We start from the raw sequence: 20012 nt of genomic DNA, 5'->3' as shown, positions 1-20012 counted from the left end.
TTTTTAAAGCATTCTTCTCCTCAATAACTCTTTGAACTGTTTTATCCATTTGACCTAAGCTGGTTTTTAGCATGCTATTTTCTTCAGCATTTTTTTAGATTTCCTTGACTAAGCTGCTGACTTCATTTTCATGTTTTTCCTGCATCTCTCTCCTTTCTTTTCCCAGTTTTTCTTCCAACTCCCTCATTTGATTTTCCAAGTCTTTTTTGAGCTCTGTAATAGCCTGAGCCCAATTTCTGTTTTTCTTGGAGTCTTTAGATGCAGGAGCTTGTGCTTCCTCATCTTCAGACTGAGTATTTTGATCCTTCTTGGGCTCATATGCAAAATATTTCCAAATGGTGTTCCTCTTGTTTCTCTGCTTGCTCATTTTCCCATCCTGGGCCTGGTTTTGGGGTGCTTCCTGAGCTTTTGGGACACTCCCACAAGGGTCTCAGTGTGTGAGGTTCTGTCCTCCCTCCTGGTCTGTGAATGACCATATGTGCCCCCCCCTGCCACGGGGCTGAGGTGGGGTGGGGGGCCCTGCTGTTCTATGGGGGGCCTAGACTGCAATCAGGATCTGAATGTGGTCAGAGCCCCAGAGTCCTGTTCCAAGGGCAGAGGACAGAGCTCAGCTGTCTCTCTCTCTCTTCACTCCCCTCCCTAGGTTCAATGGGCTCATGCCCTGGGGGCTCCTGCTTATGTTTCCTGGAACTTGGCTGTGCTGTCTACATGGCTCTCTGTGTGCCCTGAGGGCTGGGTTTCACTTGCTCACTCTGGCAGAGGTCCCCCACTGTTCCCCCAATTTGTGCCCAGTGCTCCTCCAGGGCATAGCTCAGGAAACTCCCCTGCTGCTGTGAGCCGTGGCTTCCAGCGCCCTGGGGCTGCCTCCGGGAGGCTGAAGTTCTTTTGCTCTGGGCCACCCATCTGGTGGCCCACCCCTCTGGCGGGCTGCCCCTCCAACCCCAGGCAGCAGAACCTTTCTGTTCTTTTCCAGTAGGAGAAATGCCTCACTGGGTCCCTCTGTGGGTTCTGTCTCTCAAAAATTTAGTTAGAGTCCTTAGCTAATGAGTTTTATGAGAGAGCTCCCAAAACAGGATCCATTCTTGTCTCCATCTTGGCTCCACCCAAGGTGTTCATTGTTTTGGTGTTATTTTTCAGCTTTCATCCTTTATGATCAATTTTTCTTTTGAGTTTTTCATTAAGGGCTATTATTTAGGGACCGCTAGGTGGCGCAGTGCATAGAGCACTGGCCCTGGAGTTAGTAGTACCTGAGTTCAAATCCAGCCTCAGACACATAATAATTACCTTGATTTGTGGACTTGGGCAATCCACTTAACCCCATTGCCTTACAAAAAAAAAACTATAATTTTTTATTTTCTCTCTTTGTTCTTTTTTATTTGGACTTTTCCTACCACTTTCTTGCGGTCATTCCATTTTTCTTTTACTGTAGTTCTAGTTGTGGTTAAAACAGAATTAATTTCTTCTTCTGGTATGTTGAACTGTGATTTTCTCACTAAAATAGTATTTGTTCATTGTAATTTAAAAGGATTTCATCATTTACTCATTTAGTCAGTCTCTCTGCTATTTTTTATGGGTGATTATTTTCTTTTAATCTATTTAAACATTTATTTGATGTGAATTTCTAACATTTTTGTCGTAATGAAGTGAAATTCAGTTTATATATAACTTTTTACTCAGGTTTCTTCTGGAAGTTATAGTATGCATTTTTCTTATGCTTTCTTTTTACTGTGAATTGAGCATGCTTTGTCATTCTGGAATTCTCCTTTTAAAATGTGAATTCAGGAATATTTTGGCCAACTTTCAGAGCTCCAAATCAAAGAGAAAATACTTCAAGCAGCCGGAAAGAAACAATTCTTATATCATGGAGCCATAGTTAGGGTCACACAAAATTTAGCAACTTCATGTTAAAGGAGTGAAAAAAATTACATAGAAAATTGGTATACATATGAGTTGATCATATTGGAATGATCTCCAAAAGATAAAAAATGAAGGGGTAACAAAAAAGGGTACACTGGGAGAAGGGAGAGATAGAATGGGGAAAATTTTCTCACAAAAAAAGCTACATACAAGGAAGAGTTTTTACAGTGGAAGGAAAAATGAGAGGATAAACAATGCTTGAACCTCATCATATATGTCAGTGTGTGTGTGTGTGTATATATACACACATACATACATACATACTCAGTTGTGAATAGAAATGTAATTTACCCATTTAGGAAGGAATAGGGTTAAAGTAAAGTCTGGGGTGGATAAAAAGGAGGGCAGATTAAAGAAGTAAATGGTTAGAAGCAAAATAGGCTTTTGAGGAGGGACAAGATAAAAACAGAGAAGAAGAAACAGAAGAAAATGGGATGCAGGGAAATACACAGTAATCATAACTATGAGTATAAATGGGATGATAAGCTCAACCAGAAAAAAAAAAAGCAACTAGCAGAATGGAATGAAAATCAGAATTCAACAATATGTTGTTTATAAGAGACATAGGCAAAACAGAAAGTCATACACAATTAAATGGAGAGCTGGAACAGAATCTAATATGCTTCAGTTGAACTAAAAAAAGGCAGAGGTAATAATCATGATCTCAGACAAAGAGCAAAAATAGACCAAATTTAGATGTATAATCAGGAAAAAATTTTATTAAAAAAACAACCATAGACAATAAATTATTATCAAAAACTTTGCAGCAAGTTTCTCTATTAGAGACCCAAATGTATTCTGAGTTGAATTTATAAAAATAAAGAGACATTCCCCAGTTGATAAATAGTCAAATGATATAAAAACAGGCCGTTTTTCAGAAGTAGAAATTTAAAGCTGCTACTTATAGGTTCTATAAAAAATCCTCTAGATCATTATTGATTAAAGTATGACAAATGAAAAGTCTGAAATATCACCTCACACCTATCAGAAATGACAAATGCTAGAGGAAAGGGATAAGGGGGGAAACGTACACTAATGAACCACTGGTGATGTAGTGAACTGGTCCAGCTATTCTGGAGAACAACTTGGAACTATGCCTGAAGGGCTATATAACTATGCATACCTTTTGATCCAGCAATACTACTATGAAATCTGTACCTCATTGAGATGAAAGAAGGAATATTACAGTTATGTTCAACAATATAGCAGATCTTTTTGTGGTGACAAAGAATTTGAAATTGAAGGGATCTTATATAATTGAAAAGATGGCATATGATTGTGATGGGGTATTATTGTGCCATGTGAAATGATGAGGGATGGGTTGGGGTTCAGAAAAGCACGGTAAGGCCTATATGAATTGATGCAAAGTCATGTGAGAAGAGCCAGGAGATCACTGTGCACAATAACAGCTATGTTGTAATGATGCTCAACTGTGAGACACTTGGCATCTCTTAATAACTACAATGCCAAAAGACTCATGATGAAATAATGCTATCCACCTCTAGAGAAAGAACTAATGAACTGTGAGTGCAAATTGAAATATGTTTTCTTTATCTTTCCTGTCTTTTAAAAAAAATATGACTATACAGAAATACATTTTGCATGATTTCATATATGTAATTGATATTATATTACTTGCCTTCTAAGTGAGTGGAGGAGGGATGGGAGGGAGAGTGAATTTGGAACTCACTTTAAAAAAATGTTAAAAATAGAACAGTTTTTAAATAATATGAATTTTGTGATCATATTTATTTTAGCAAAATTGTAAACAACTAGATTAACTAAATAGTTAATTGGCATAATTTAACATAGCCTTATAACTATATGGTAAGTCCAATTTAGCTCAGGAATTGGATAGCATATAACTATAAAAATAATGCTTTTGACTAGAATATTTTCCAATGCTAAAGGCTATGATAAATCTGCCAACAGGAAGAATGGTGGAAAAGGACTGAGATAGATCCTCCCAGATAGCCATCACCTATACGATACTTTCAATTAGTAAAAAAAAAAAAAACATAGTATCTCTCCACTTTTCTCTCATCTTTATGTTCTATACATCTCTCAGTCATTTATATCCAAACAAAAATCACATTTATCTGTGAATAAGGAAATTGAGGGGGCTGCTAGGTGATGCAGTAGATAGAGCACCAGCCCTGGAGTCAGGAGTACCTGAGTTCAAATCTGGCCTCAAACATTTAATATTTGCCTAGCTGTGTGACCTTGGGCAAGTCACTTAACCCCATTGCCTGAAAAAAATGAATAAGGAAATTGAGTATTGATGGACCAAAACTAGGAGAGTAAGAAGGGGGTCACCCAAAAGAATTTACATTCACTTTTGTGCCTCAGTTAGTTTTGATGGGTGTCAGTCTCTAAATATCAGTAATAGTTCATGCCAACATTTTGCTTTCTCCACACTCATCAGAACTCTCACCTGTTTTGATAATTAACCATTATGGTTAATAGCATTGTTTTCCCACTTTAAATTAGGTTACATGAAAGAATATGCATTCCTAGGAGATTCAAAGCACCCCCTATTCAAGAATACCTCCTCCAACTACCAAACCATGTAAAAATTTCACCACAAAGCATTCATTCTTTGTTTATAACAAATGTTTACTTTTAAAATATACATAGTAAGCTACTATCATGGGAAATTTCAATATGAATTAGTTTTTAAAGATGTTTTCTTCTTGACAGATGAGATCAAGAAACTAAAGGAATGACAGTTATAATGAGTATAGAAAAAAGAGAATGTAGTTTTGATATAACATCTCTTGGGCAGACAAGTACTGGGTTCAGGGAGGAGAAATGCAGAAAGAGGTGACTGCGAAGGGACCAAACACTTCACAATTTTCAGAGAGATGACTCAGATTCCATTGAGCTGAGATAAGATTTGTGGCTAATAGTAATATAACTTTAAACATATTTTAGCTGTTAAGCTTCAGATGTTGATACTATTTAGAAGTGTTTTCTCTTTTTTTTAGGGTTTGTTTTTTTTTGCAAGGCAATGGGGTTAAGACTTGCCCAAAGCCATGCAACTAGGCAATTATTAAGTGTCTGAGGTCAGATTGGAACGCAGGTACTCCTGACTCCAGGGTCAGTGCTCTGTCCACTGCTTCTCCTAGTTGCCCACTTTCTCTTTTTTTTTAAATGTTTTTGAATAAGAGATTGGCAAGTTAACCCCCCCCCAAAAAAAGATGGTTAGAAAAATAGAACAAATCTTCTTAACCCAGTATCTTCACTTAATATTTCAACATTACAAGGTTAAGAAATGGGTTTAGGCTTATGGTTATATTATTTACTACTACTGAATATATATTACTGACATCTAATCTCAAGTAGGCTCACATGCATATAAATCTTCAGTGTGAGAGTATCATGACCCCATCTAGTTTAGTATTCTGTTTAGCCAAGATCCAAAAGGAAAGTATTATGGAAGGGCCTCATCGGTTCAGACTCCAAAGTTAGGAATGAATAGCTTTCAAAAGAAAAATCATATGCTATGGATGACTATATGTTCCTAATCAATCAGAATTTACAGTAATGCAAATGAAGAATGTGGCAAGATACATACATTAATATGCTGTTAAATAGATAGTAGTTAACTATTCTAAAAAATATTGAAATTATGTCAGAAAAGTGACCAAACTGGTCATCACCTTTGATGGAGAGATTTCACTACTGGGTACGTAGCCCAGTGAGGTGAAAGAGCCCAAAGAGAACACATTAGTCACAATAGTACTCTTTTTTTGTGGTAGCAAAGAATTGGAAATAAAGTTTGTGCCTATTTCCTGGGAAATAACCAAGTAAATAGTTGTATGTAAATGTAGAAGAATAATTTTGTGCAGTAAGAAGTAGCTGATAAAAAAAGAATTCAATTTGTATAAACTGATGCAGAATAAAATAAGCAGAACCATATAGAATGTGATTGATAATGAGTATAACAATATATACATGGAAATATCATTAAAAGGAAACCAAAGTCTGAGAAGCAGAAAATCAGTGCTGATCCTGGAGAAGAAATAATGAAAACTTATCTCTCTTCTCTTAGCTGAGAGGGATAGGAGATCATCAGGAAATAATGTGTAAACTTTGAGTTGCTAATGCTACTAAAAGTGTTTTGCTTAACTGTTTTTCTTTATTATAAGGGAAGGTTCAATGCTGAGGAAAGAAGTGGAGAGAAGGATTTAATTAAAAATGAGAGATGACCCTACAACATCTAGGTTTCCTATAATAATTCATCTCTTAAATTTTCTAAACTTTTTTGAAGGTGTTAACATTCTCAGAAGCAGCTAATAGCACGGTAGTAGAGCACTAGGTCAATTAAGCCAATTTATTGTCATCCCCTTGGCCATGTCTTTAATGATTTTATGGTCCTTTCAATTTTCATATTTTCAGGAAAAAGTCTTAGTTTCTTGAGTTGATTTTTACAACTATTTTTGCTAATCCCTTTAAGCTTCCTTTCTGTGGCCTTTGTCTAGTTTTATTATATTTCTTCAGGGGCAACAGTCAAAAGCACATGCAGTTCCAGATGCACATAATTTTATATATTTATTGTCCGGGGCATGTAATTTTAGATATAATCAGAGAAAGCCCTAATTTGCTGGGATGGTGTTCTATCTGCCCCCTTCCCCACTCCCATGGACCTGGTGCATAAGCTCTGGCCCCTGTGGGGGGTACCTTGATGAGATATGTAAACTCCTAATTGCTCCCTAGCTATTGATGGGTTTTGCTGAAGATAGCTGGCAATTCAGTGTCAGAGGGTGAGACTTCTGGAATAACATTGCTCCCCCATCTATAAGAAGACTCTTGTAGAAATGCTTCCTCCATTCTCTTTTGGCCCCTGCTTTAGTATTTCCTCTCCCTTGGACCTCTGGCAAGGAGAGAAGGGATTTGTTTCCTCCCTCCCCCACAACAATCTGCAGCAGGGGCACCTCTATCTACCTTAGCAGGTCTCAAGTCTCTGGCTGCCTTCTGTCTCTATGTTTTCCTCTTCCGAGCACAAATCAGAGACTATCCTGAGAAGTGAATGTTTTAGCTTTGGTAGCTATCAGATAAATCTGAGAGTTCCTGAATTCCTCATTTGGGTGCTGGCTGCTTAGCAGTTAGCAGATTCCGTAATATCATGCTTCTCAGAATAGAACATCCCTACTCACAGGTATATTAATAAATATATTATTGGGGCAGCAAGGTGGTGTAGTGGATGGAGCATTGGCCCTGGAGTCAGGAGTACCTGAGTTCAAATTCAGCCTCAGATATGGAATAATTACCTAGTTGTGTGACCTTGGGCAAGTCACTTAACCCCACTGCCTTGCAAAAACCAAAAACAAACAAAAAATTACCTTGAAATATAGAAATTTTCTCCAAAAAAAAACCCCATTACACTTATATTCCCCTTCTCTCTCATAGTGCCCCTTTGTGGAATAATTTGACCTTTATTTTATATTCATATCAGATATGTATAAACCAAGTAACACTTATTGCCCAGCCAGTCAAAGTATGCCTTTCTTTAGTCTGTCAGCTATAGGGATTTCCTGAAAGTAGTGCTTCACAGGAAAGCAAGAGAATATAGCTAGGACCTCTAGGTCCTGCTTCAGATCTGCCCAAGCAAATCTGTGTATCTCTCCTGCAAGTCCCTGTCACCAATTGGTATAGAGTGAAAAGAGAAGAGAAATCCTTTCTCCTCCTTGCACAAATTCCAAGAAGAAAGTCTTGGAACAAAGTTCCAGAAGATGAAGAGCTGTTTTGCTTTTTTTCAGGTTTTCATACTGACAAATGAGGTAAGAGATTCCTTCACCTCAATCCCCACCCCCAATAGTCAGTTATCTTCAGTGAAACCCACCAATCCCTGGAAACTAATTAGAAATTTGTATCTTCCCAATAAGGGCCCACAACATTTAAAACCCAGTTCCATGAGAAGTGCCCTACAGGTGTTTCCCTCATCACCTTTACTTATAAATACATGAGTACTCTCCATCAAGGTGAGAGCTTTTGTTTTTTAAAATGGTACTAGATTTCTAGCTCATGCCTCCTCAATAGTAACTCATATCCTCAGATGACAAACTTGCAATCTGTTACAGAACCCATATTCAAAGTCATTCCAGCATGGTAGTCATTTTTGACAACCTAAGGTTGCCTTGCATACCTTGATGAAACACTGGAGTATTTCAATTAAGATGAATTTATATAAGGGGAGGATAATAATTTGTTTACACTGCCCTTTCTGATAATGTCCAGAATATTAGGGAACGAGGGTGGTGAGATGGGAAGAAAGCAATAGGGTAGTCTCCTGGGTTACAACATATATCTGTGCCTGGCCCTAGATTGCAACTAATAACTCCATCATCTTACAGTTACTTTCTCTCAATACTTAACTTGTACTTATTCACAGTGAAACATCATCCACCACTTTTCTGTTCACATGCAGAGCCAAATGAGTTTCCTACAGCAATCACTATTACTCATGTTGCTGCTGCCTTTTTGTAACCTTGCCCTTTATGCACACATAGGTATCTATGATTACCACTGAGAGCATGTTTCAGTAAGATCATCAGATGAGTCTACTGGGAATGACCCATGGCCCTGGAAGAATACTAAGAAGTTGATCAAATTTAACTGTCTTGTATAGGGGCTCTTAACTTGGGATCCATGAATTTGTGAGCCTTCCATAATATTGATTTCCTTTGTAATCCTATGTATTTTATCTTATATATTTAAAAACATTCATCTGAGAAACATCTATACGCTTCATCAGCATACCAAAGGGATTCATGACACAGAAGAAGTTAAGAACCCCTGATCTACAGGAATTAAAAATCATGTGTATACCATATATAGAATCCTTGATATGAAACTTTTTTCAAAGTTTTTTTAAACCTATATGCATTCAGCCCTGTTTTGTCCTTATGCATATTTGCCTTCTCTCAAAGGCATAATTTTCCCCTTTCAGAATCCATGTAGTTTCCTCCAAAAAAAAGAGGTAGTTAATTAATTATTCTGTGATCTGATCCTTTTTTATTGATTCTACTAATTATATATTCTTATTATATTTACATACATTGCCAGGATAGATTCTCTATCAGTTAATTGTGATTTTCAGATCTCATGAGTTTGTTTCTTTGGGGTATAAGTCTCCTTTTCCTTACCTTCCTCAATCCTGTTTTCTCTTTTGTAGACCCATATTTAATATCTTAAAATCTTATTTATATAGGTAATTCCCAATTTAATGCCTTCACCACATGACATAAGATTCAATTTTTCCTTTTTACATTAAAATAAAGAAGCAAAAAACGCTTGAGGTTTTCTCACCTGCATACTGCAGAAGTTGAGCATTCCATTTCTCTAGAACTGCAAAGAAGACCATTTGAGGATCTTAAACAATATTCAGAACATCAAAATCTGGGCCTTCAATGGTAAAGACTAGAAACTGGGTACCATGAGGTGGAAAGAAGTAAAAAAAAAGTTTCCCTTTTTTTAACATCCACACCTAGAGAACTAGCATTTGTGGAGATGGGCAATTGGGAAATTATAGCTGCCTGATCACATGGGGATTGTTTTCCATTTAGTCTTCTGGAGGAGGATTCCGAGGAGGAGGGAGACTTGTGCCGCATATGTCAGATAGCTGGGGGTTCCCTGACCAACCCACTGTTGGAGCCCTGTGGCTGCGTGGGAAGCCTGCAGTTTGTTCACCAGGAATGTCTGAAAAAGTGGCTGAAAGTGAAGATTACATCAGGTAGGTGTGAGAGGGAAACCAATGTTCTATATACATATGATGAATGCAGAAAAAAGCACATCATGCTGCCCTGTAGACAGTCTTGTAAATAAATTTACTTTTACTTGCCTTGAAAGAATTTAGGGAAATAATGGTAGAGTCCTATTTTCCTTTACCTAGAATACCCCAAATACCATCCCCAGAACATTCCAAATATATACCTCCTTTACCAAGGTTATGAGAAAAGTGGAAATTCTTAAAAGTCTTGTAATGAAATGGTATTGCTAACATCTATCTTTATGATTAGTGTTAGATAGACAGCAACCCCAAGATATCCAAATATATACTAGACTGATATAATAAGGACAGGATTCCCTAGAGATTCCATTACTATTTGTTCAGGATGGTGAAGAACCACATGGAAGAGGGGGAGGGTCATCTAGGGCCAACAGCTCTGAAAAAAGCCCCTTTCACTTCTAAGATTCCATTCTAACTTTGGGCAAGCCAGATGGACAGTGGATAAAGTGCCAGACCTGGAGTCAGAAAAACTCTTTCTGAATTCAGATCTGACCTCAATTACATAATTCGCTGTATGATGTTGAACAAGTTGCTTAACCCTCTTTGCCTCAGTTTCCTCATCTACAAAATGAGCTGAAGAAGGAAACCCTTCCATTTTCTTTGTCAAGAAAACCCCAGATGGGGTCACAGACATGACTGAAGAATGACTAAGCACCAAAATTCTAACTTCTTTACTCTATCATTTTTAACAAGTATCCACAAAATTAATTTAGAATTATTGCATGATAAATCAGTGCAAGAAAAAATAACTCACATAAATGGATTACTTGGTTATTAAAGTAGTCCTTAAATATATAATTTTAGAGATATATGCATTCATTTGTAGAATATATGCACTACATATATAAATGTATATGAAAATATACTTAGATTATTTTAGTAAAGTGTTACAACAGGTTATGGATATTATTGGGACAGGACTGGCAAGGATACATCAAAACTAGAGTCCAGATACAATTAGGATTGAATATAGATAGACTAAATATCAGTGAATTTTTAAAATATTTAGTGAATTGCATTGTATTTTTTCAGGAGTGAAAAGAGATCCTCTTGATAAAATAAAAAAAATCAATATTCTCTAAAGTGATTGAACTCTAAATGAGAAGAATTCCAAATAAGAACTGAGCTCTGCTCCTTTGGATCAAATTAAACAAGGACTTAACTGAGAAAGGATCTGTTGAAGTTGTATGAATGGTGTTAATCTGATTTACTAAAAGATAATACTATGTATATAAATATTTACATGTATGCATGTGTATGTGCTTGTGTATGTACATATATTCATGTATATATATATATATGGTGACTATTGCCATCCATTCAAAGATTGAAAGAGTTGTGCATATGAATACATATTGATGTCTATATTTCTGTTAACTGTATTACTTACCAGCTCAGATCCTTGTGAGCCTGTATATGTATATGTATAAGAGTATGTAGTCTTTTGGCCATGAAAATCATTCACTCTTTCCTTAGTCCTTTACAGACTTTTTAAAAAGTTTATTTGGACCCCAAACTTAAATTTGTAATAATCACTCTCATTACAAATGAGGTAAGTTAATCTCACTTCACTGTTAGCAAATTTGTATGGCAATCAGCCTTAAAGTTAAGTTTCATTTTTTTTCAAGGAAATGGGGTTAAGTGGCTTGCCCAAGGCCACTTGGCTAGGTAATTATTAAGTGTCTGAGGTCAGATTTGAACCCAGTTACTCCTGATTCCAGGGCCGGTGCTATATCCACTGTGCCACCTAGCCACCCCCTGTAAAGTTTGATTTTAAATGTCCTCCTAAATACCATCCACACAAATCAAATTCACACATAAACCTATCCACAATCATTGATGATATATGATTCTTTTATAATTTCAGGTGCTGACCTAGGGGCAGTGAAGACCTGTGAAATGTGTAAGCAGAGCCTAATAGTTGACCTGGATGATTTTAATGTGAATGACTACTATAGAAAGCATCAACAGTCTCGGGTAAGATGTGCTTACTGGTCACCTCATGACCTGTCATTCTATTGTGCTCCTATGGGCTAGTGATATCATTATGTTTAAATGATCTGTCACCACACATGGAAACTAACTGAACTTCAGGCATACCAATATCTGCTGACTTGCCCAAATTTCAAGAAACCCAAAAGACCCATCCATGATAGGAGTCTAAGAATTTTAGTTTATCTTACATTTTTGCACCTTGAAACAAAGATCTATAATTTAACCTAGAGATGAGGAGCTGGCATTTTTCTCATCTCTCCAACTTTAAATGTAGAAAAGAAAAAGAAATGGGTCTTGCTTGTCACACAGATTCCAAGAAGATTAGCCAAATGTAGAATACACACCAAATTTCTTAGGGAAAGTACTAAAAATACTAGTTGGTCAGTCAATGAGCCAAGTCACTGTAATAGAAGCTATAGAAGTAAAAGAGATCAGGTCTTGGAAGTAGTTAGTTCTCATTTGGGAAATGAATTCACTTATTGGGCAATAAGGAACCACTGAATTAAAAATTGTGGAGAACTTAAATGGCAATTCTGAAAGTTAATTCATCATCATTATGTGAATGGCTTACTCCCAATATATAGTTAACCCACTAAACTATGAGGCATCTAGCAACTCAACAAACTCGATAAACATGAAAAATCACCAATGTCATCGTCATTTAGCACTGACCTCCCTCACAAAATAGTTTTAAGTAACAAAAATACAATTTCAATGTTAATTGGAATCTAACTTACAAAGCAGTCATTTCAGATTTTATATCAGTGATTTTCAATGTGAACTTCTTTTTTATAAAAATCAATCCAAAGTTAGAATGATATGTAACTTTGGGAATTATATTTTTTAAAATCCTCAGACCTCTAAATATTATCACTAGCCTTCCCAATAATTAAAATGACTGAAATTTATGGAACACATTAAAGTTTACAAAGTACTTTGTCATTTGATCCTCATAGCTCTTTGAAGTAGTTAACTATAGTCATTATTATCCAAACTATTTTTTTCAATGAGGCTTGGAAATGGTAAATGACTTGCCAAGAACCACACAGCTAGTAAATGCCAGAGGTGGGTTTTAAATCAACTTCTTGACTGATAGAATTCTCTCTATTTTGCTATGTTCATTGGGATTAATTCTTCAAAATAGTCTTGGAAAATTGCCATGATGCCAAAGCATTAAACATTTCAATTAAAAATTCAAATCAACCAAAATTTTTGAGTGTGATCTTATTTAATGAACTTCTGATTATTATTCTAAAGCATGACATAAAATAGGAAGGCATATGCTTAGGTAAAGTTTACCTGACATGGAAACTGTCTAGAGTCAGGTCAAATGAAAGAAGAATTCTCTATAGATAGTAAGGTCTATCAGATGCTCCTATTTGTAGATGACATTTGATTACATTAAATCCTGGACTACTACAGTGCCTCCTAATCAAAATCCATAATTACTCAAACCAAATTTAACCAGACTCACTATTTGTAACAGAAAGGTTATGGACTGCATAGATTTTTTTGTTTGATTGCTTTGGGTCTGTCCCCATAATGATATACTCACTCTTTCTTAAATCTTTAAATGAGATTTTAATGCTAATATACTTATAAGCCAAGAAATAATATACTTATAACCCAAGAGATATACACTTACATATATATATATATATATGTATATAAAGAGATATGCACTTACATATATTTATAAGGGAAAACATCAGAATAGATAAAGAAAAGGAAAGAAACAAGGCATCACAATCTGAGGAAGCCACTCCTGAATTTAGGATTGGGAAAGTTAAGTCACAGCCTTCAGAATCTCAGTTGGGAAAGTCTCTTCAGCAGAGCATCCTCTCTTAAGGGGGAGAGTTCTAAAAGCCCCTTTCCCAAGTTAGAGTGCTTATATAAAAGCAAAAAAAAAGGTTACAAGATTGAACTTAAATATGGGTTCTCATGACCTAACTCAGTGATCCGCAAGTTTTGACCAAAACACCTTCAGATTCTGAGTACAATCCTTGTATTCTCCAGATGTCTTTAGGTAAACATCCAGGAATGGGCCAAAGTCCCCAGGTGTGGACCCTAACAAGTTTACCAAGAATATTCCCCAGCATTCCCTGCCATAGAACATGCTTTGATCAACATGCTTCGGTTCAGTGTGCTCAGGAAATTCCTTCTCCTTAGACCATGACGGCTGATAGGGAAGATCTCAGTTTAATCCTCCTCTAATTTAGAAGGGCAGCTATATGGCACAGTGGATAGGGTGCCAGGCAAAGAGTCAGAAAGAAGAATCTTTATGAATTTAAATCACACACATTTGAGTAGCTGTATGATCCTAGGCAAGTCACTTAGCCCTATTTGCATCAGTTTCCTCAGTTGTAAAATGAGCAAGAGAAGGAAATGACAAACCATTCTTGAGTTATGAAATAGCAGTATTTGAAGAATTTTAATTACCCAAAATGTAGTAGAGAGGGTCTGTGGAACTCCAGTGGACTTTTGCATGTTACTTATGGAGAATAGCATAGAAGTGCCATCAGAAAGATGTCTTGACTGCAAAAAGAAGGGAGCTAGAGACAGATTGAGAGTAAGGGAGAACTGGGACAGCCCTATGCCCACTCTGCTAATTGTTTATTGCCAAGCCTACAGAAGTAGACTGCCATGATACTGCTTGGAATCAATGTGTCGGCTTTACTGGATGAATGGTAGGAAGTATGAGTAGGAAGAGATTGGTGGTAAATTACCCCTTTAGAGGATGGGGCTAGAGTGAGGAGATCCTAGGATCCTAATCCTATATCCCAGGGTAATCTAGCAGCAGTCAATATCAAGAGTCCCATTATGCTCCTTCTACAACCCTCCACCCCACCAAAAGGTTTATGAAAACAAATGATTAGATCATAGTAAAGAGATGGAGGCTATTCAGTATTTTTAGATACTAAATAATGCCTCTAGCTCATGCAGGAGATAGAGTGCTAGTCCTTGGAGAATGAAGACCTGAATTCAAATCTGAACTCAGACACTAGCTGTGTGTCCATCTGCCTCAGCTTCCTCAACTATAAAATGGGGATTATAAGAGCAGCTCCCTCTGGTATGTTTTGGGGAGAATTGTGTGAGGTAAGACCTCTAAAGCAGGTAGCAGAGTGATGGTGTATAATGGGTGCTTAGTAAATGATTATCCCCAAAAGAAGTATTCATTGATAGCCCTTATCACAGGACTAATAAATGAAATTTCCAATTAGCTTCCAGGTTTCAGATGTACAACACCTCTCACCAGCCACCCCTTCTCTCTATTCAAGAAGGGCACCATCACTTCCCACCCAGACTATTGACTGTGACTTCCTAATTGGTCTTCTACCACAAGTCTTTCCCACAGCATAGGATGCTCCCAGTGCTGCCAAAGTATTATGTCTCACATACAGACCTGATCAGTTCAAGTTTCTGTTTCACAAATTCTAGTGACTCTCCATTGCCTTCATGATGAAATATAAAATTCCTTTGATTGTCATTTAAAACCCTTTACAACCTGACCCCAGTCTACTTCTCCAGCCTCCTTTTGAGTCATTCCCCTTCCTGTTCTCTTCAATTCAACATGTTCTCTTTATTCCTCATGCCCAGCCTCCCAACTCTCCTCTCCATGTCGGTGATTCCTTCAGGATGGAGTCAAACAGCATCTTCTACAAGAAACCCTTTGTTAGCCTCCAACTCCTGCCCCCTCCCTAAATTAATAAGTACTCTGCATATCCCTGGCATTTTTATATTGATTAATACAAAAAAGAGAAGTGGACCAGGAGGTATGTGCCTCTCATTGATCAGCCAGCTTTGATGACTGTCACTGTAGCCCATCATCTTGCTGAGAGCCTGGCACACAAAAAAAAGTCAAAGCAGTCCCTGCTTTCAAGAAACACACATTGTAATGGGGTAGACTGTATATAAATCAGGACACACAAGATATCTACAGAGTAGATGTGAAGTATCTTTGGAGGAGATGACACTCATCAGTCTGAATGGAGAGAAGAAGCAGGAGGTCAGTGCTCATAGCCTCAGAGTATGGATAGTTAATCTACTAGGGTTAAGAAGGCCCAAGAAAAATTCCAGGATGGTACAGAATTGAAAAATACATGGAGGTGATACATTACTGGCAGAGGAAAGTACCAAATTAGAAGAGTAATTGAAGGCTTGAGTAGTGGGAGCAGGGACTGAGTGGCTGCAAGATTCTAGAAACATAGTACAAGTTGAGCAGAGGCTTTTCACTGTCCTGCCTGGAGACACCGTTCTTTCCTATGGAAACATGTCTAATGTATCCACAGGCCTTTGCAGTGATGTCAGTCCCTTTAGAACATGGATTCTTAGAAGTCTGTGAACACATTTCAGGTAGTCAGTGAACATGTATCCTCCATGGTTAAAGAGACCCAGGCAAGGGAGATGACAGGGCAATGGCTTCTTAGAAATGGGACAGCATTGAAGCTGGTGAAGGAGGTGTAAATTCCCATGGGAAGGCCTTGGCACTTTGCTGCATCTTTGCTGGTGAGGAGAGTCTGTCACAAAGAGGCTTCATAAGCTAACAGACTTTCACCCAGACCAAGTCACTGGAGTGGAAGGGATGACCAAGTTCCTTTGTTTTGGGGAGGCAAAGCATCTTATACCTGAATGAAATTCAAGACTGCTTTCAGCAACTGGTATGGTCAGAGAGAAAACTGTCTGATAACATTTTATGAAGAATAAATCCAGTTTATCTTGGGGTAGCAAATGTTATACTTGTGAAATCTGAATAAAACAACCAACCATTTAAGTCCATTTTCAGTACAGATTTTAGTTATCTTGCTAAATTTCTCTTTTGTCTTTCTATTGCTCCTGGAGGCTCAGGGTGATAAGGTCAATGTTCTTGAATTTGCATTATCTTCGATTTCTTTTACATTTTATTCCGTAAAGTGGGCACTTTTCCCATTACTTATAGAGAAAAAGGTATTAAATCTAGGAATTCATTCTCTAAGAGTCTTACTATCTGTAACAAAAACCTGATTTCACATAGTGGGACAGGCTTCCACACATCCTGCATACTTCATACATTTAAGCACTTCAATCAATTTGTATATTTATACTAATTTGCCACACTGGGAGTGAGCAATTCCCCACATTATGGATTTGACAACAAATAGGGCAGTTCATGTATTAAGTTTAATAATAATGTTTGTCCTTCATTTTTGAAGAAGACATCAGGGAAGTGATATCATGACAAGCACATAAATTGGATTTGAGTGGGGAGGGGGGGCCGTGCTAAGTCATCAGCCTCACTTTCTCCTCCAGAGCCATCTGGGTCCTGTGGCCAGATATGAATCAGGACGACTGGAGGCAGCCCTGAATGAGAGGCAATCAGGGTTAAGTGACTTGCCCAAAGTCACACCATTAGTATTAAGTGACTGAGGCTGGATTCAAACTTCCATCCTCTTCCATCCACTATGCCACCTAGCTCCATAATTATCAATATATCTACTATATACTAACTTTAGCTATTAGGGAAAAAAATGGAACGAGTCAATTTTTGTACCTCTTCTAATAATCTACCTCATGCTCACATGGTCCATGTCTTGCAACACTTCAGTAACAATTTGTATACCATAGATGACCAAGGTATAAAAGATTTATCAGTCTCCAAATATTTTTTCCTCAATTTCTAGGGTTTGATCTTGAAGGATAGCAGCATCCTCAAGATCCACCTAGAGTAAATTGGTCCTAGGGTGGAAAGAACACAAAGAAAGGTGTGGTCTGTAGAGCAGGACATATTCCTCACCTTAACTGATGTATTCCTCTCATGAGCCAAGTGATAGTGGGGTTGCCCAGGACCATACCTAGGATGCTTAGAAAAAAAAGTTAATCCTTCCTTATATCCACATCATAGGGAATTCAGAAATGCATAGCAATGATGAACTTACCATCCTTTCTGGGTCAGATTTTATTTTCAGAAGGAGAGAAGGACATTTTGTAGCTTCTATTAGATCTAGAGTTAAAAATCACAGACTCTGACCTTCCTTAGGAAGGCAGAGAAACTTTCCTTAACTCTGATCCTGGGTAAAGATTGCAAATCTTTTTGGAACATCTGATTTATGCAGCATAATTTCATCTCACTCAAGGGGTATAATCTTTGGGCCTTGTGGTCTGGCAGGTAGGAAACTTTTCATTCCTAACACTATCTACTTGGAATTCAGGGAGGAACTATCTAGCATTCTCCAAGTCCCCTTGTGAGGGAAATTGATGATTTGTGAACAAGACACTTTTAGCAGGATCAAAGAAAGATAATTAGTAAGTGTAGTAGGTTCTAGTGCTTACAATTAAAGCAACTTGCAATTATCTTTACAGTTGACATATTGAGATTTGTTTATAGCTGTAGCCCACTGATATATGATAAGCAATAGGATTTAGGTTTCCAAAGTAAAATCTGCCAATTCGTTATTTAGGTGGCACAATAACCTTTTGATAACTTTCTGAATTTTCCTAGTTCTTAGAAGCTAGACTTTCTTGGTGTTCTTAAAGGAACACTGCCCACTTAGGCTTTCAAACAGGCTACTTAATGAAAAGGAAAGGACAGAACTCAAATATATTTAGATTTTTAATAGGATAAGCTCAAATTATATGTTAAATATAAAGAAAAAATTGCATGCTACATTAATTTTAATTGTACCTTTAATTTTTTTTCAAAACAAAAATGATTTTTTTGTACTTTTCCCCAAAATCAAATTAGTTCTTGTTATGCACGAGTAGAAAGACTGAGTTCAGCCTTACCTCTGATACTGACTGGCTATATGATTCTGGATAATTATCTAAGACTAGATTGTTGTGCCCACCATCCTGAATTGATGTAGTTTCCTCATCTAGGGGTTCCTTATATTAATGATACCACAAGCCCAATATCTATCCTTTCCCTAACCATAACAGGGCAGATACATTTTAAATATTTGGCGTATCAGTAGCCATCAAAATATCATGTCCCTTAGACATATGTTTCTATGTTGTAAGCACTCAGATAAATAAGGATCCAAGTCTTTTATATGTATATCAAATTCTAGGTGTAATTCTCAAATGTTAACATAAAATAATCTAACATGACATAACACAAATAACAAAAAAAAAAAAAACAGAGCTTACTGCCATCAATCATATAGTCTTAATTCAACAAATGCCATGCATGCATCGCCCATTTTTGACATTCCATTCCAGTTACATGCAAAATGCCAGCACTGAGTATTTCACATCCACAAAGATGTGGTACCATTGTTCATCAATCTATAACCTAGCCAAATATGTACCTTAAATTCCTTAATTCTAAAGTTTCCCTATGATTCAAGCTTCAGAGAAGTTAGGCTTGAAAATCATTATAAGGTCTTCTTTCCCCCCCACACCTCCTAGAGAGAAATTATCATTTTTTTCAAAATAAATTTTATAAATATCATCAACATAAACATTTATGTATAAACAGAATAGAAATGTGATGATTGCATATGATATTGTGGATCTCTATTATGTCCAGCTTGAGTTTTTTCAGATATATAATAAATGCAATACAGTGGCACCAATACTCCCTTGACTGTATATCTACCCTTATGAACTTCCTTCTTTTGTCTTTTGACTATTTTTTAAATGTTTTGTTGACACTCTTTTTCTTCTTTTTTGAATCACTATAAAAGCAAAGTTTAGTGAATTTTTTTAAAATTTAAGATTCTAGATTACCTTTCTGAATAGTTGGATGAATCCATAACACCAACATTAATACAGTAGTGTGCTTATCCTCCCAAAGCCCCACCAATTTGCCATTTTCCATTTTTATCATGTTTGTCAATCTGATGAATGTGAATTGATCCCTGCAAATCACTTGAAAGGTCCCAGGACATCCTGGGGGTATTCCCATTTAAGAGGGGGACTCAGGGCTGGCTTTTTATAGCACTTGGCACTTGACTGAGTATAACCACAGAACCCCTAATCCATATTGGTTTGGTTTCTCACTAAGGATAAAAGAATTATTGCTAGTTGATCATGGTTCTAAATGCCCTTTAGAGAGAGCTCCATATGGTCCAGAAAAAAACTAGATTTCCTACTGAAATTGGAAGCTCCAGAACAAAATAGTTTTGACTTTTCCTTTACTCTATTGTATTTGAATTAGGAAAGGCCCATAAGAACACTAAAATAGGACCTTGTTAAATACTAAACTTGTGGCAAATTAAAATATTCTCTCTTTTTTGAATCTTCATAACTCTGTATTTGGAGGCAGTTGTGATTTTTTGCCCATAGGCATAATATTGATTGCTTAAAGATTCTTTCTGATATGGTACTAGGG

At 36.9% G+C, this 20012-nt stretch overlaps 1 protein-coding gene across 4 annotated transcripts in view; it reads left to right on the top strand.

Moving 5' to 3' along the window:
• Positions 1-20012, top strand: part of MARCHF10 (membrane associated ring-CH-type finger 10) — a 187618-nt gene that overhangs the window by 132306 nt on the left and 35300 nt on the right. For all 4 annotated transcript variants that reach the window (XM_074224429.1, XM_074224427.1, XM_074224426.1 and 1 more), the window contains 2 exons: positions 9486-9652; positions 11577-11686. In XM_074224429.1, the coding sequence (XP_074080530.1) occupies positions 9486-9652; positions 11577-11686 (277 nt within the window). The remainder of the gene's footprint in view (positions 1-9485; positions 9653-11576; positions 11687-20012) is intronic.

The sequence above is a fragment of the Macrotis lagotis genome, chromosome 2, assembly GCF_037893015.1.
Source record: "Macrotis lagotis isolate mMagLag1 chromosome 2, bilby.v1.9.chrom.fasta, whole genome shotgun sequence".
NCBI classification, from domain to species: domain Eukaryota; kingdom Metazoa; phylum Chordata; class Mammalia; order Peramelemorphia; family Peramelidae; genus Macrotis; species Macrotis lagotis.
The sequence above is the reverse complement of the archived record's forward strand: the minus strand, read 5'-3'. Positions and strand labels throughout refer to the sequence as shown.